We start from the raw sequence: 18,983 nt of genomic DNA, 5'->3' as shown, positions 1-18,983 counted from the left end.
AAAGCACTGCAAACATATTCATCTTCCTCACAGTTCTAAATAAAAACTCCTGTCTAGTCTAACTACCCTGTTTATGATCCCTGGAATATATGTCTTATTTTCCAAACTTAATTTCTTTGTTCTTATAATTCCTTTACTTATGGTTACCTCCCTTTTCCTTCTCTGCCACATACTTACGATCTTCATCAACCCAAATTTTTTCATTCTTCAAAACCCTGTTCTGATTCCTCTTGCTGTCTGGAAACTTCTCTTGCAATCATCATTCTGATGGATGAGGTCCTCCTCTTTTCATGTCTGATATAAAACTGTAGCTAGACAGACTCTGGAGCTACACTGCTTGGCTTTGTATCCCAGATCAATCACTTATTATCAAGTGATCTTGGGCAAATCAACTCTTATCTCTGTATCTCATTTTTCTCATCTGTAAAACGGAGATATGAATGGCACCTGCCTCATAGAGTTACTGTGAGTATCCACCAAGTCCTATTGTTACCCAGGTCACTTAAAATAGTGCCTGTCACTTAGAATTTGCTATGTATTATTATTTTATAAACTTTATCAACTTTGTATCTGTGGGGTTTCATTGCTAGATGTAAGTCGACTAAGAGAATAGATCATATTTTATCCCTCACAAAATTATAGCATTTAGTGTGTAATATGTCTGTGATACAAGATGAAAAATATAAGATCAAAAATCTTTGCTATACGAAAAAATATCTAAAACATGGTTGTTAGTTTTATCACTCCACGCTAACCTCACTATATTTTAAAACATGCCCCTTTACTCTTTGATAAAAGTATACTACATACAATTTTAGTGTTAATTTAAACTATTTTTAGGTAAGTAAAAAAAGACCTTATGATAGTAAAATTCTATCTTGTATATCTATTAATTAACTTTTTATATTATGAAGGGAAACAGGGTCTATTCAATTATGAAATGCACTGTAATTAACTTAACGGCATTCTCCAGAAGGGTGTCTGTATTTTACTTGAGAAGTGATTCATTCAGCTCATAGAGTTAGAACTTTTATATTTATTCATACAGCATTAGTCTGAAATGTAAACAGAGATATAGAAAGTTGACAATTGCATGAAAAAGAAATAACTAGAAAGAAAAAGGAGTTTTCATTCCAAAATCACTTAAAACTCACTATTTAGTATAATAAGGTAGGTCAGTCTAATTTCTCACTCAGACAATTATCTTCGTTTAAAATACTTTAGAAGCATTATTCTTTGAATGAAATGTGACAAGTAATGCTAAAAAGGCGGATGCATTTCTCCTCCTCTTTAAAGTTTGTAAAAGTTATTTTAAAAGTTTGTCTGAAAAAATTCATTTGTCACATATTTGTACTATACCTACGTTAGGTAAAACATCCCATGTGTAGAGAATACACATTGGAGATGTCATTTGATTTGACTTTGGAAGATTGAAAGTCTTCCAATGTGTATTTGGAATACACATTGGAGATGTCATTTGATTTGACTTTGGAAGATTGAAAGGGTCACTGGTGTAATAAAAGGTGACAGATATTCCAGGAAGAAGAGGCAGCATGGGCCAAGGTATCTTGTCATGAAAGAGTTCATCAAGTTCAAACATGGCTAGAGGGCTGAATTTTGCTTTGTAATTCAGGAAGTGACAGGAGATGAGTTGGGGAATGTTGATTTTTAAAACTGACTGGAAATACAATACCTTAGTTAGAAAAAAGAGAATGACTCGTTGTATTTGTAAATGGCCAAGACAACATAACAGAAAAAAAGATTATAACTGCTTTTTCTCCGTAGTATGGCTGTAACCTAAGTTCATGGATTGAGATATGCTTCCAATTTAACTTCATTTTAATGATGCCACACCCATTTTAATGGTCCTCAGACAAACTCTAAATAGACAAAATTCTGCTTTGGGCCCTTTTGGTCCCATTCTTACATCCTAGAGCCTATTTCTGGCTTTTATTAACGTTGAAACCCCTTTTCTTTCAAAAGTCCAGAATTAATATGCTTCCCCAAGGGCGACAGCCAAAATATTTGATAACTGCTTTGGCACAGGGACCTACATGTCTGAAGTTCAACCAGCCATAATGCTGGAATATCAGAACGTCCTGGTGTACCAGACATCACCTCTTCATCTGCCTGATTTCAGGAATTCAGAAGTACCCAGAGATGAAGCTGAGTAGGCATATAAAAGGGACATGTGGGTAACCGTGGCTTCAGCTTTTTATCAAACAGCATGGGAGTATTTCAATAAATTTATAGCTAATAGAGCCAAAAAAGTATGTATTTGCTGAACACCAGCCCTGATCAAATTAGGAAAAGGGCTACATTTTCTAGAATCAGCCTGTGTTTCTAGGAATATGTCCTGTGTAGATCTGACTCTCACTTACAGAAATCTGTTGAGGGAGCTGTCATAGTTTAATTGGAATTGGAAGAACTGAATTCCAGCAGATATCCAGAGAATATAGTCTTAGCTTTCCCTCATTGGTACCTCTCAGCTCCTACCACATGAGCAGATGCCTTGTCCATCAAAGTGAAGGCCTAATCAATGTCTACAATTATCTACTCTACCCCAAGCCTTTTATGATTACAGCACTTCTCCTATATTACTACTTCAAAACCTTCAGTTTCCTTCTATGCTCTTTTTCTAGAGAATAGAAAACTTTTTCTCAGTTTCTTTCTCTTCTCTCTGTCTATCCTCTAATTTTTTAGATCCTCTTCTTACAGCTATGGGTTAGTGGTAAATATTTACTACTGCTCACCCAAGGCCTTCTGAGCAGGAGTTGGATAAAATCCCTATGTAAAAATATCTCTTTCTTGGGTAAATTTGTTCCTTAAATTCAACCCAGATTCACTGAGCTTAGATGAAAATTCATACTCTAAAGAGAATGACTGATCAGAAACCTTACTGATATTGAATAATAATAACCTTACTGATATTGAATATATATAATAATATATATTTGGAAAGAAAAAGTAATTGCTTTTTAGGGAGATGGGCACCTGGTATTCCTCCTATAAGATTTTTTTTTTTAGCATTCATCACTTAATTTTAAAAGTCAGATTCATTATTTATGACAGTGTAGGTTTTGAAAAATATGATAGGGACCTAAAACACCTCTTGTATTTCAGAAAATGGGGGAAAAGCAATTAAAATGCATGTTTGCAAACAAGCATGATCTTCTTTTGTTGACAAGAATAAGACAATTCAGGACTCATTTGATTATTTCTCATGCTTGAGCCATTTTAATGATAATTATATTTAGTTTGGCATATGTTTTGTCTCAGTTCCTGCTAGCCTGCAAAAATGACATAGCATTAATTAATGTGGCTTTACTCTAACCATTGTAAATTCAATAAAGTGGTATAAAACATTTTCCATTATCCAGCTTGAAGTACAGACAAAGAGTAAATCTGCCAATAATTTTGAAAGCATATTATCAAAAATCAATACAAAAAGAGCACATAAAGCATGTCAAAACATGATTTTAATCACAGAGTAGAGTTTTTACATTACTTCATAATATTTACTGAGGACCCAGTTCAGGCAGAGTCTAAGTAGTAATATAAACACATTATTTGTGGAATTCACCAACCTCATATTTCATCATTTGGTATTGATAATCATAAAAGAACTACAGTTTATTGATATACTGAGTGCCCACCTACAAGGCATGATGTTATTTTTAATTGTCATCAAAATTCTATAACAGTGATATTACAAAAGACTCTTTTCAGAGAAAGAAAAGTGAGGCTTAAAAAGATTCAATATATTACCTGAGTTGATTAGTGCAAGTCGTATAAGAGACAAAGTTGGGAATCAAATTCATGTCCACCTGACTATAAAAGTTGTTTTCCTTCCCTCCATACTATGATGCCTATAATTTCCAAATATTTATTTTAAATTTTAAATTTAACTTTAAAATTTCACAAATATTTAGTCTTTTGTGATAATATAAGTTTGATAATCATGACTATGCCATACCAAACTGTTCATGCATTAATGGCAGATCTGGTAGGAATTCAGTTGCTTTCAATAAATAATATATTCTTACATGTGAGCATTACTTATATATGCTCCAAGCGTTCTGAAGTGTTCGATAGTGAAGTGGATAGGTCTTGGACTCCAATTATATGAAGTATCTAAAGTAGTCAAACCCATAGAAACAGAAAGTAGAATGGTGGCTGCCAGTGGCTGGGGGAGGGGGAAAGAAGGAATTACTGTTCAATAGGTATAAAGTTTTAGTTAGGCAAGACAAAAAGTTTCTAGAGATCAGCCGTACAACATTGTGCTTACAATTAAAAAAACTGTACTGTGTAATCTACACCTAAAAATTTAATAGGGTAGATATCATGATATGTGGGTTTTTCTTACCACAGTAAAACAAGACTGCATTTGCTTCCTTAGTAAGTGATTTTTTTGGTGCTAATGTTCAACAAAATCCAAGAGAGAAGAGAACACGCCACTTCTGGTAAAGCAGTCTTTTTTCACAAGCTATCTCAAAGTTAGGTGAGACAAACTTTGGGGAGTGTTGATTTAGTCCTTACTTTTCAGAGCATGGCCCTTGACAAGTGGCATAGCTATCACCTGAGAGCTTGTTAGAAATGCAAAATCTCAGTGCCCAATCCAATCTATTAAAACAGATTCTGCATTTTAGCAATATCCTCAGAGGCACGTTGTATTTTGAGAAACACTGAACTAGGCCACATCACAAGAGTTGCAACTGAATCTGGGCTTATTATTTCATTTGCATTGGTACTACCTGCTTTACTGAAACCACGAGGGCATCAAAAAACATGTGGTACCACTTAAGGGTATAAGGGAGGATTTGATTTAGAAACATCATAATTCACTGGAAAACAACAGTCACTTGTTTCTCTTACAAACATTTTACAAGATTTGTAAATAATTAAAAGTAAGCCTGTGCTTATACTTATATCTATAGTTTTATTTCACTATGCCATTCTATTTGGGTTGTATTCCATTTAGTACATTAACACTTGTAGATGTTTGAAATTACTTTTATTTTCACTCCAAGGGAAGTTTGGAATAAGAAATATCATGATTCAATTATTAATGGTTAATGGTCACCCAGAAAATGGGACCTTGTGCTTGTAGTAGGAATACATAGTGCTTATCAAGCGGGAGAGTGTGAAGGGAGGATGAAGTATGGGGCAATCAGAACTTAGAAAGGTACTCAGATATTTTAGTTCCATTATGACCCTTATTTATTGGTTAACACTTTAGGGAAAACCACTTTTAAAATTATGTAATTTTAATTTTAGGAAAGACTATAAAATCAAAAGCCTCTATACCTTACCTGAGATGGAAACACCAAATGTTTCTATTAAATAGAAATTCCAAATTTTCCATAATATCCTCTTTTATTTCAGATTGTTTATATTGATATAAACTTTCTCATTAGCTGCTCATTTCTCAAATTAAAAATAAATTAGAATTGCTCTGACATTAGCAAAGGTGAATAATTACTTGTGGAGTCAGAAATGATCGACTTTGCAGAGGAGCTAAGGAATCTAAGAATTAACAATGTGACAGCTTTGTTTAATTAGTAATGAAAATGACTTTAAAAACACAAGGTTTAATTTACTGATAATCAATCTTCGAGCCAGTAAATCTCTGTTTCTATAGATATATATTTTTCGGGTGAGTAGAATTTAGATTTTACCAGAAAAAGCCCTTGTAAATATCTAATAAATATCTTATGTTTATTTATTATACCTCTCTCTATGCCTTAATAATGAAAAACATGTATCAAATTAATGAGCTGGCTTCCATTTCTACTGCAGTGTTAAATTTGTTTATTTCCATCATGGTTTATCACTGATAATGGCTCATAGAATTGTTTCCTTTTGTGAAAGGGAAGTTATAAAATTCAAGCATATTCATACTGCAAACATTTTCATTTATACTTCTCAGAATCCAATCTTATACACAACATCTGCAATTGGGTGCTTATAAGCCTCTCAAAAGTAACGTGTCCAAAACGGAGCTACTGATTACCAACCACAGTCCTGCTCCTCCTGGAATTTTCCCCATAACTGACAATTCCTTTCTTCAAGGTACTCAGGACCAATAATTTATAATTATCATTGACTCTTCTCTTTTTCTCACATTCCACATCTAATCCACAAGAAGACTTACTGTGATTGCCTTCAAAATATCTATAGAATTCAACTACAACTCGCCATCTTGTTAGATTACTACCCTGACGTAACCCATAATGAGATGTGAATAATGACAGTAGTCTCCTCACTGTCTCCCCATTTCAACACTGGCTTCTACCGTCTTTATTCAACACAGCATCCTGACTGATCCTGTTAATGTAGAAATAAGATTCTATCACATCTTGGCTCCAAGGCTCAGATTAAGAGGCAGTCTTTGCAGGGACCAAAGTGTTCACATACCGTCTACTCTCCTATGAAGTCTTCAAGTTAAGCTCTTACCAGACTCCTCTCATTCATTCCATTGAAGCGACACTGGCCTTGTTTTTTCTTGAACATTCTATGCAAGTTCCATTCGAGTCTTGTGGGTTCTTTCTACAACACACTGCCTGCCCCCAGATATCTGTAAGGCTGACACCTTCACTTATTCAAGCTTTATCAGAGAGGCCTTTCTCTAAATAAAATAGAAACCACCAACCCTCAATAGAAACAATCCATAATCTCCTAACTTAGCTTTACTTTTTTCATTTAATATATTATAAATGTATTTGTTCAATTAGTTTGTCTCCCCTACCCAAAGGTAAGCTCCATAAAGGCAGGAAATCAGTCTGTTTAATCTCTGCTGTATCCCACTGATTAATAGGAATAGACATGTATTAGGTGATCAATTAATACCTTTTGAATAAATAAATGTTTCTGGTCAAGTGTATACTAAATAATAAAAATGAAGTTAGTAATGTACACTATAAGAGCCTGGGTTTTGGAGTCATGCAGAACTGCTTTTAAATCTGGTATTATCCCATGCTAGTTTTATGATATTGGATAAGGTATTTAACCTCCTTAAGGTTAATTTTTCCCATCTGTAAAATGAGAACAAATACTAGTGTCTACAGGATAGCATTATTGTGCAGATTAAAGGAGATAATATGTAAAGAACATTAACTTAGCACATACTTAAAGTAATGTTAATTATTAGTAGTAGTTATAACTGTTATATTTATATGCAAGATCCTGTGAAAAAATCCTCGTGCAATTTTCTTCATATGAGTTTTAATTATTTTTCCTAAAACACCCATGGTTTTATAGAACAAAGTTGTTTAAATTAAAATATAAATTGTATATCACTCTAACTCATTTTAACTGTTTAGATGACTGTAATTTAGTCATTGATTCATTTACTATCATTCATGTCTTTTTAAAAAGTTTTGAAATTCCCTAATGTCTGGCCCTGTGACAGATACTAGGGGTGCTGTAAACATATATCAATTTCAAGAAGTTCATCATGTAGTAAGGACAGAACATGTAGAGAGATAACTATGATACAATGGACAATATGACAAAGTGCAGAGAAATGCAGCTAGAATTTGTAAGACTGTCTCTGGCTGAGAATTCATTCATTCAACAAATACATGAAATGCTACACGTGCTGAGCACAGATCTAGGAACACACAGGTGAGCAAAATAAAACAAATGTAGAATTGGGATGCTTTCCTTTACTCAGCTATTCAACATTATTGAGTGGCCTACTCTATGCCGGGCAGACACTGAGGATGGAAGGAAAAATGAAGAGAAATGATCTCATGGAGATCATGGAGAAGGTCATGGAGAAGGTCATATTTGAATTAAACTTGAAGGTCAAGTAGAACTGAGGAAAGTGGAGAGGACATGCTAGGGCGGAATGAAGTATCTCCAAGGGCAGAACAAGAACTAGGTAGAGTTTTCTGGAAAGGAAATAGTGTAATATGGAGATATGGCCAAATTATATCAAGCTCAGTATCAAAGTATATGTATTTTGCTTGATTTGTTTGCTCCTGGTGATGAAGCAAGAGAGGAAATTGATTTCATAAAATGTATGGAATGGACTAATGTCCATTGGAAAATACCAAAATGGAAAGACTAGTTTGAAGATTGTTGGAATAGCCCTGGGTAATATATAATAAGGGCCTGTAAAATAAAATGGACTTTTACAGGATAGAATGAAATACTATATTTGAAAGATAATTACAAATTTATATAAGTCAGAATTATCTGACAATTTAAATCATCAATTGCCATTGAATGCGTTATTTCCTCAGACATGGAAAGAAAAACAGGGAGACATTTCTTTAATTTTTCTCTAATATTTTGTTTAAATTTATTAATTTTACAGGAGAACTAAGTTTATTTGTATATGATCCTAGATTAAGAAATATAAGTATGAATATTTAAATAGAAATATACATATTTCAATAGAAATATTATATAACTATAAATATTTCAATATAAATATATTTATATAACTACATTGTATAAACTATATTATATAATTATATTATATAAATATTTATATAACTATAAATATTTCAATAGAAATATTTCTTTGGTCAATTTTGATAATATTTCCATGGGTGGAAAAAATAAATCTTAAAGAACTAAGGCTGCTGCAATGGAAAAATTATAATTTTCCACTTCTAAATTTTATTCCTGAATCTATTTGAATAGTAAAAGCTGGCTCTATGTGTGTTACATTAAAGCATCATGCATTGCAAATGAGTCAATTAAGCCAGGACCTGTGGGTTTCTTATGTCATTTGTCATAGGTCTGTCTAGAATATATATATTTATTTATGATGTCTCCTGTTTAACAACAAATCACAGAAGGAATTTGAATGAGGCCCCATATTTCTGGCACGTAAGGCAGTGATAGAGGAAAGAGGAAGGTTCATGATGGCACCACCCAGAGGAGTGCTACTTCAGACTCCCCACCTCAGCTTCAATCAAAACAATCACAAGATTTAGTTGCACTTATGTCTCATTATCTGTGTGCTGCAGGTTGAGAATAACTGCTGAATAAATTAGCATCAGATCAGAGAGCATGAAATTAAGGACACAAATAAAGTGAGTTGCAACATGGTAAATTAAAAACAAGTTGAAGACTTCCTAAGTTGAACATCAAGAGCTACATTTATTAAGGGGAAATACAGCTTCAATTCAAATAGAAAAAAAAAATAAGACAAAGAAATATTTTAAATATTTACATTTTGCTTTACCTGTATGTGTAACTTCACCGCAACAACATCAAACAGAATATTTGATTAGAAGATTGGAAATTTAAAGTCTGTATTGTCAACCACAGCCCTGTTTTTTAGACTAGACTTCACAGAATTTAAATATGATCATTTGCTGATAATGGCATTTGCTTCTTAAGATAAAGGTCTCAAGTGCATATAAAATGGTATATGACAAATTTAGTTGTTTTACTATGAGAGTTTAGTTGTCTTATATTGCTCAGTCAGGACTCATTCACATAAAACAAATTCTGTAATAAATTAGAGATCTATAAAAGTAGGTGACTATTGGCTCTAATAATTTTGGGATCTTGTCTCCTAATATCTGATGATATTTGATGAATTCACCTAAACAGATTAAAATAAATACTACTATAACTACCTGCAATTTTGTTCACATACACACAAATATATCTTAGTTTAATCTGCATAAAATTTTTATAAGGTAGGTACGATTTTTTTCTTTTTCTGTGACATTGAGGCTCAGAGTGCTTAACTAAAGTGACCATAGATTGGTTTTAGGTTTAAGTGTAATGGGTTTACATAAATATTTAGGACATCATCTGTTTCTTCAAGGAGCAGACTTTTTTAGCTAGGGAGCTAAAATACATATGCAGAGGAGACAAAATTAAATGAAAAATTTGAATAAGAGTTTTGGACAAAGGAAGGAACATTACTGACAGTTGCAAAAATCCTTATATAGGTACAGTGTTTGAAAGAAGGAGCCATTATTTCAGGGTTAAGTGATGAGGAATTATTTCATGAAGGTGATAGAATTTGAATAAGATTTTGAAGGAATTGGAAAGGTAGTTAAGTTTCAGAGAAAGAGGCAATGTAAGCAGGGCAACATATCAATTAAAATGGATTAGGAATGAAATGGATATGGAGGAGTTCAGAGCACAGGAAGAGAAATAAATGGAAAAGTAATAACCATGTGTTTATTAATTACCTACTCTGTGTCATGCCCATTTAACCTTTACCTGTATTAATTCATGTCACCTTCACAACATCACTGAGGCATTCTTACCCCATGTCATTAGTGAGGAAACTAAGGTTCTGAATGTATAACCAACTTGGGCAAAGTCACATAGTAGTTTATGGCAGAAGCAAAATGAAAATTGGTGGCTAGAGCCATAGCCCGTGTTCTTGACCATTATGCAGTACTGTTTTCCATGATCATAATAGCGATCTGGCACTCTTCTACACATTACAACTTAACTCATTACAGGATGGATTGGCTGTCTACATATAGGCATTAGTTTTACATATACCCTGGGTAAGAGGAAGTCATGGTCCTAGTTTATTTGAGGAAGTGAAACTTAGCAGTCATATTATGGATGAAAAGAAGACATGAAATATATCAAATATTTTGCATCCTATTATTACTGTTACTTCATTAAGAAGTATGTTTTACATTAGATAATACCTTTCCTGCATAGGAAATAATTTTACTCAATCACTGTTATAATTCTTGTTCCCATAGTATCTAGCCCAGCACATGCTATCACTAATGTCCTTTCAAAGTCCTTCCCCTCAGATAGAGTATAGTCCCATTCAAATTCTGATTTCATTTTATTGTACCTGTGACGATCTCCCTCACATCATATTCTTACTTAAAATATTCCTCCCCATTCATCATAGGGCATGATTTTGTAAAATATTTTAATTTATTTTATTCCTTCAAAAAAATATATATTTTCTTTGTCTCTCACCTGCGTGGTGTCCCTGCCTCTTACCTATTTTTAGGCATGTACTCAACTGGGGGAAAGAAACACATCTAAGTTTTTTTGTTTTTTTTAATAGATCTTTATTGGAGTATAATTGCTTCACAGTACTGTGTTGGTTTCTGTTGTACAACAAAGTGAATCAGCCATATATATACATATGGGCAGAGGACCTAAATAGACATTTCACCAAAGAAGACATACAGATGGCTAAGAGGTACATGAAAAGTAACACATCCAAGTTTGAAGAAACCCACATGGCTGCAGGTAATTTTATTCTTATGTTGCATTCCCCTATGGGCATTCTTACTGGAGATGTGTATCTCTTTGAGACATGGAGAAAAACAATCTCCCAGCAATACAGGCTGATTCAAAAGTTCTGCCAACCATCAACATGATAATTTTAGCTAAGGTATTTTTCTTCTGTGTTCTCATCTGTGACCTACTGTGAATGAATCATGATTTGGGAATTAACTGGTTATAAACCAGTAAATTTTTTTGTTGTTGTTTCTTTTGTTCCTCTTTATTTCGAAAACGTTTTTATTGTTGTTGTTGTTTTGTTTTCCATATTTAAAAGCTAAATGGCATAAATGGATATCCAATCAATTGAAATTACTTCATAGGTTGAGAACATTTATTGAACATACTTTGCTGCTATGCACATTTGGCATATGTAACTTAAAACTTGATTAACAGCAAATGGAAGTTGAACCAGTGCTTGAAAAAAGTCTAAAGCATGTTCCTTGCCAAATGTTTCAGACGATTTTACAAAGTGGTATGAAGTGTATGAAGTATAAAGGAAGGAAAGAGGATACATAGGAATGGTGAAGAAAAAATGGATTAAAAGAAAATAAAGGCCTCAGTTATGTGTCACATAAATACTTTATTGAGTGACTGAAGAATTATTTGAAATCCTCATAATGGGAAGCTCAACACATAACCACATTTACAAGACACTAACAAGAATCTGAGAGATGTGAAATTCCAGATATATCTGAGTAAAAACAGGATTTGCTTTAACAAAATAATTAGTCTCAAGGAACTTTCCCAGTCTTCTGAGGCAATTGCTTTCCTTAGAACTATTAAAATATCTCAATGAAAAAAATCAATAAAAGAAATACATCTGGCTATAAAAAAAAAACCACTTAAAAGGTGGCGGGCATCTATGGTTACAGTAATCCTATTAAATGTTAAACTTCAATGCCTCAATCAAAACTTTGAAGTTAATATTTCATTAGGATAAAAAGTGAAAGAGCCAAGAGGAAAAAAAATTGATACTTTTACTGCTCCTTTTATCTGGATACAATTTCTCTGGTGCTGAATTCATAGTAAGTGAGTTAACACAAATATTTCAAATAATAAATAGAAATTTGGGTTCACTGAAGATCAGCTTTGACAAGAATCTACTAAAATATAGGACAAATACGGGGCTTCCCTGGTGGCGCAGTGGTTGAGAATCTGCCTGCTAATGCGGGGGACACGGGTTCGAGCCCTGGTCTGGGAAGATCCCACATGCCACGGAGTGGCTGGGCCCGTGAGCCACAACTACTGAGCCTGCGCGTCTGGAGCCTGTGCCCCACAACGGGAGGGGCCGCGATAGTGAAAGGCCCGCGCACCGCGATGAAGAGCGGTCCCCGCACCGCGATGAAGAGCGGTCCCCGCACCGCGATGAAGAGTGGCCCCCGCTTGCCGCAACTGGAGAAAGCCCTCGCACGAACCGAAGACCCAACACAGCCAAAAATAAATAAATAAAAATAAATAAATAAATAAAGTAGCTATAAAATATAGGACAAATACTATTAATATTAGGGAAATTGTTAATCACATTATTATGGCCAATTTTCTCTCTATCCTGAAATCAATAATAATCTAATAGAAGAAATTCAGATATTTATGATCACACACACATGCATAATTTGCCATTGTACTTACTTTTGGTCACAACACCTTCTAAGTGAATGATGTTAGGATGGTCAAACTGCCCCATGATACTTGCTTCACCCAGGAAATCTCTGCGTTGCTTTTCAGTATAGCCTACTTTAAGGGTTTTAATTGCCACAGGTAATTCTCTTTTTCCTGGAAGTTTCAAACGTCCACTACAAACTTCACCAAATTCACCTTGTGATAAAGATGTAGAAAACACAGAAACTCATTACAAATCCCTACTCTAACAGTAGTCTAAAATTCTCTCAGAGTAGTAAGGTTTAGATAAAACAGAGTTGAAGGGGAGTCCAACTTCCTTATCTATGTTAAAAGAAATTAATGGTGCATTGGGAAAAATCATTTACACGTGATCGTAAGACACATTGGGGGCTATTAGTTTCATCTCTCTCACCTACAGAAACCTTAATGGAAACATTAGAAAGAAACTAAAAGCAACTGACTGAAAATCACTTCCTTCTTCCTTTCTTTCTACTCTAGCAGTGACACTAATGAGAAGAGAAAAAAGAAAAGGGCCATAGCAGGACAAAAAGGAAACAGTCTTAAGGAAGAAATGATTCATAAGTAGAATAATTGGGTGCTTGAATTTTGTAAATACTTTTGGGTATTAAAAATTATATATATTATATATGAAATATAATAAACAGTAGATGGTGAAAAACACTATGTTTGAATATACATTTTTGCTGGTTTGTTTTTTTTCATAAACCTAACATTTGCTGGTTTAAGTATGAGCTAGGCAGAAGGTAATATTAAAATATGATCAATTATATACCACCTTGAAAGTAAGTCAATTACAAAAGATTAAAAACATTCTGAGTTAGATCAGGACATTGATATATTACATTTTATAATATAAACACAGGTTAAAAGTCCGAGTTAAACACACCGTCTTACCCGCTCCGATAACTCTTTCAATGGTGATGCATGAAGCTTCTATCTCCTTGGCGAATTCATGGACAGCTTGATTGGGATCCTCATAGGTGTGTGGATCAATATAAGTTCTTACTCCTGGCAGTTTAACTGTAAAAATAAATGGGCATTACAGTCGAAGTGCTTGTGATGGATGAGTGAAATTATAAACGTTATTAATGTACAACTATGGCTTAAATCCCCAATTCCTAGAAGTGACAGAGCTGCAAGGACAGACCCTCTCCTGAATTATAGGAGTCATTTGTACAGCTATCTCATTTTTATAATTTTAGAAATCTGGATTGTTGCCATGCACAAGAAGAAGTGCATATGTGACGACGTATTTGAGTAAGGACATCTTTCAACACTAATGTTTCAGGAGTCAGTCTCTGAGGCAAACTAAGACACTTTTGTTTACTAAACTGGACAATGAAATGCTACTGGTTTAGTTGTTGGTTTGTTTTCTTATGCTTTCCTTAAAATCTCATCACAGATGATTAGTTTAGGTTTTACAAAAATAATTTAAAATAACTTTTCTGGTGCTTTGGTCCTATAAGACTGACAAAGCAGTCAAGAAGAAAAGAGAAATTCACTCTATTGTTGCTGCAGAGCATTATGCAAGTCTCTTATGCTCTATGAGCCTCAGTTTCATCACATTTTAAAGGCTACCGATATTACCCTCACAGTATTTTTTGACGATAAATAACGTTAAATAAGATAGGACTGTGAAAATAGACTCCAAAATGTTTTGCAGCATGAATTATGGCTTTCATGATTTTGACTTTCGTGGTCATGGCAGAGTGACAAAAACAAAAAAACCTTCTTTTTGTCATTTACTTGGCAAATCAACTCATACTGTACTATTTGTTAAAAATGAACATATTAATAATAAAATTAGAACCCATTTAGGCAGATTTTTAAAGCTCATTATTAAAACTGGATTTTCTGCATTTCTTAAAAGTGTAGTCTTTTTCAAGTCATTTGAACCAAGGTTGCTGCTACAGGATGTGCTTAGGGAAATTCCTACCAAAATGTTAGAAAAAGAAGAAGAAATTTATTCATTTAATCTGGTGGTGTTATTTAATGACATATTTCTACTGATTGTTGTTACGAATTAGAATTGGCCTGGAAATATGGTTTGAAATATAATAGCTTTATATATTAAGCAAAAAGTTTTTATTTTAATGATTGTAATGAAAGTATGCTTTAAAGAATTGAAAAAACCATCCAGCTGTTGCCTAGGGTCAGCTGGCAACACCACAAGCCCATACGCTTTAGAGGAATGTAACAAAACACTTACACTTTTTATCCCAATATTTTTGGTCAGTTATTACAAATCTCTAGCCTGAAAAGAAGCCAAAATCACAATAAAGTGTCCCCTACTTTGTTTTATTTTGATTTTTTTTACAGTTTGCTTACTGTGCCCATTATGAAAATGCATCTTTTCCTCTTCTGGATCTTGTTTTGCTTTGCTGTAACCACACCGCCTGGAACAGAGTAAGCTACGATTAGCCACATCTCCAAGTGGTGCATCACATCAAGCCCAGAAGCACGCAACACAATTGAAATGATTGCAACCTTAAGTGATTTTCACACCAGCAGTATGAAATAACACCAATACTCTTTTGTATGAATCGTATTTCCCCAGCTAGTATCCCTCACTCTTGCCCAGATTTCACTGAGAAGTCTGAAGCTCTCCAAACCTATTTTTAAACATGACTTCACCATATACCATACACCAGACATTTCTCTGTTCCCTTCTTCTTTTACTGCTTTTTGCCACCTCAGAGGTCCCTGCCTTTTCTCAGGATGAACTGTCCCAAATACGTCTCTGATTCAAAAGTCTCCTCCTTTCAGCACCTTACTCCATTATTCTGTTTCATTTATTTCTCTTGTTTTGGAGTCTTTAGTGTCTCCACTGGTCTCCTGTCAATCTATCCATTTCCATCAATTTAATTAATACCTCTATCCCTCTGGTTTTATTCTTTTGAGAGTTATACTCTTATTCCCTTTGGATTTATTTTCTAGGAATATTCCACTGGCATTCAAACTCAATAGATCTGAAAAAGAAAAGAGTATCTTTCTCTTTACTTTCAATCTTGATCTGCTGCCTTCTTTTCCTCTTAATAACATTTTCATGGCTTTGGTACCTTAAGATCAAAGCCCTGTTCTCGTGGACCTCACAACAAGTTAGTTGCCAAATCCCAAGCATTATATAACATAAAAGTCTTTTGATCCACCTCTTCCATTTCACTAGCTCTACCTCTTCTTCAATTAAGGTCTTGCTGTTTTTCTTTTGGATTACTATCAGTGCCTCTGAACTGATGCCCCTGCATTCTATAACTGCTTTCCTAAACTACACTAGACATGGCTGTAGCCAAATTACCATAAATAAGGTATTTTTCTATTGTGTTAGCTCTCTTCTGCAAAGTTTTCAATAAAATAATAAGGTAAAGATTCCTAAATGTAGTCCCAATGCACATTTCCCACATCATCTCTGAGATATTTCTCCATGCTTCCGTTATGTTCCTATATACTGGTTCCTGCACTTAGGATGCTCTTCTTAACAATTTCCAATTATCAAAGTCCAGTTCAGTTGTTGCCTTCTTCATGTTTTCTTTCCCTAATACCGTGGCTTAATGCAGTCTTGCCCCCTCTGAACCCAGTAGCTTTCTGTATCCCTCTCATGGTGTGACTGCCATTCTACAATGCAACATAGTCATTTGAGAATGTTTTTTGGCTCTCTTGCTATTGTTGTTAGTTTCTTAAATGGCAGCAACTACCATTCATCTATAAATTTCTGAAGTGACCTAGCACCTGGCTCAGAGTTGGCCCCAAAAATATTCGTCACATTGATGAATGAATAAATGAATGAGTGGATGATATTCTGGTTGAGTCTACACAAGGACAAGTGTTTGGAGAGAGAATACGCTGATGAATACTAAGGTACGTGAATAACCATATAACGTTAAAACAGCTGACCAAAATAAAAATATCTAAATTACTTTTAGTGAAACTCTAAGGAAGTGAATTTATTATTCACAAGCTCTTATAACAAAATTGAGTTTATTAAAAACAAAATTTCATTTACTTCTGCATAAAGAAAATACAGCCAAAATGTCAGATTGACAAAATATTTTCATTACCAAGTTGACTGAAAACTACTATATGATGTAAATGAAGTGGCCAATTGACATGCACTGAGGACTGTTCCTTGGTTTCCTATTCTAAAATGTTTCTTAAATATGTGTATATTTTGATATAAAAATGAAACTTTTTATTCTCTATCTTTCTTAGTGTATAATTACATATATTATACAACATAGATAACAAAACCTGTTCTTGTGCCATTTTTGAAAAATTTCAATTATCTTAATTTTATCATATTAAAGAACTGGCAATTTATTAGTAAAGTACAGCTAGGAAAATTTAAGTAAACTTGAAGTAATATGCTTAATACATATAGTGTTCTTGGGTGAGGAAAATTACACAATGAGGAACTGGTGGCTTTTCAAATTTTATTCATAACATGTAGATGCATTTGTCACTTAAGAGCCCTTAAGACATCTTGAATCACCTCACCACAGTGAAATGGAGAGAAAAAACGAACACATGATATCATCCTGAAATAATAGCTGGTCTATTCAAGCTGACATTTAAGATATTTTAATACATTGTTCATATTTTTTAGATATTACATTATTCTTTCAATCTTTAATGTATGTACCTCTAGAGAGAAGTTATTGATACTGGGTTTTGTTTTTTCTTTAACCAATGTTCTAAATACAATTGTGTGAAATCATCCTGAGATTTATGTTATTTAAATAATACTGACAAAAACTTTGTTAGAGGAATTCTAAAGATACCTAAAAAGTATACAAGTTCTTGCAGTTTACATTAGAAAACAAACATCCATTCCACCTTTAACTCTCCTACCTTCAAAAAAAATTAAGCTTTGAAACTTATATCCTCAAATAGTCTTTATCATTAAATAAGCTTCATGGGTATTTAAATTGCATGCAAATGCATCATATGAAAATGGAAATAAAACTTTGGATCTCATCTAAATAATGATTTGGGAATACCATGGTGAGGAGTTATTAACATTTTAATACCTAGGGTGAGAGTCAGGAGGGCAATAAGAAGGAGTTATTTTTGACTACAGGCATCTCAAGACTTCTATAACATAATACGGCTGCATGTCACATTAACATAAAAAATTAAGTTCTGGAACACCCCAAAGCAACATTAAAACAAACCTCAACAAGATACAGCAAGTAGAAGTGCAGCTGGCAGAGACTGGCACTCAAGCAGTGGTTCAGCCTTGGTAACAAAGCATTGCAGGGAGCAGGTTCATTCAGTATCATCTTCTGTACCTTGTCCAGATGCATCATTTTAACTCAGCATACACTAGAGTCAATAAATATGCCATTCTGTACATCAATTACAACTCCTATCTTCTAGAACCGATTTTTTTTTTTCAAATGGAAAAGAAACAGTTTCTTCACTTTGCTTCAGTCACAATTTTAATGAACTTTGATATCATTTTACTAAAAACAACTGTAGTGCAATTAGAGGAATCATCTTCTAGCCATTTATACTTATTTTCTTCTAGAAAACAATGTTATTTTATTTTTTAGTAGTAGAGGTGGGCATGAGAAATAATATTAAATGTAAGCATAATTCATCTTCATAAATGAATATCTATTAAAAGGTACAGGAGAGATGCTTCCTATATAAGTGACTTCATGGGGAATTTAGAAATCAATCTATTTTCCCCCATTTCTATCCTAAGGATTTGAATAACACAGCCTTGATAATATTAATGCAGATCTTAAAAACTTGGCCCAAGCCACAACATCTAAATTTGGATATTTGAAATTTCTGTAAGACATGAAATAGTAAACAATAATCTTTATGAATGGATGGATGTGCCAATGAGTAATTTAGTTCTTGGATGTAAATTAAAGATTTGATAATAAATTAGTGGTATGAATGTCAAGCCCTCCAGAGTACCAAGTGAAGCACAGAATCAGAACTTTACTAAATGACACCATTATGGACAATGAGGAAAGATGAGTGAATGAAAGAGCAAAAGGAGATTGTAGATCCTTACTCCACAATAACCTCCACAAAATCTGATTTTTCCATTGCTTTAGCCTATGGAAATAAACACTGAATAAACA

At 33.7% G+C, this 18,983-nt stretch overlaps 1 protein-coding gene across 11 annotated transcripts in view; it reads right to left on the bottom strand.

Annotated features, from left to right (window-relative positions):
- Window positions 1-18,983, bottom strand: part of EPHA5 (EPH receptor A5) — a 323,628-nt gene that overhangs the window by 38,637 nt on the left and 266,008 nt on the right. For 10 of the 11 annotated variants that reach the window (XM_082390098.1, XM_082390102.1, XM_082390101.1 and 7 more), the window contains 3 exons: window positions 15,217-15,284; window positions 13,783-13,908; window positions 12,877-13,062 (listed from right to left, as the gene is read on the bottom strand). The exons of the other annotated variant lie outside the window; for it this stretch is intronic. In XM_082390098.1, coding sequence (XP_082246224.1) covers window positions 12,877-13,062; window positions 13,783-13,908; window positions 15,217-15,284 — 380 coding nt within the window. The remainder of the gene's footprint in view (window positions 1-12,876; window positions 13,063-13,782; window positions 13,909-15,216; window positions 15,285-18,983) is intronic. 11 annotated transcript variants of the gene reach the window in all.

This window comes from Balaenoptera borealis (assembly GCF_965194805.1).
Source record: "Balaenoptera borealis genome assembly, chromosome: 4".
Taxonomy (NCBI): domain Eukaryota; kingdom Metazoa; phylum Chordata; class Mammalia; order Artiodactyla; family Balaenopteridae; genus Balaenoptera; species Balaenoptera borealis.
The sequence above is the reverse complement of the archived record's forward strand: the minus strand, read 5'-3'. Positions and strand labels throughout refer to the sequence as shown.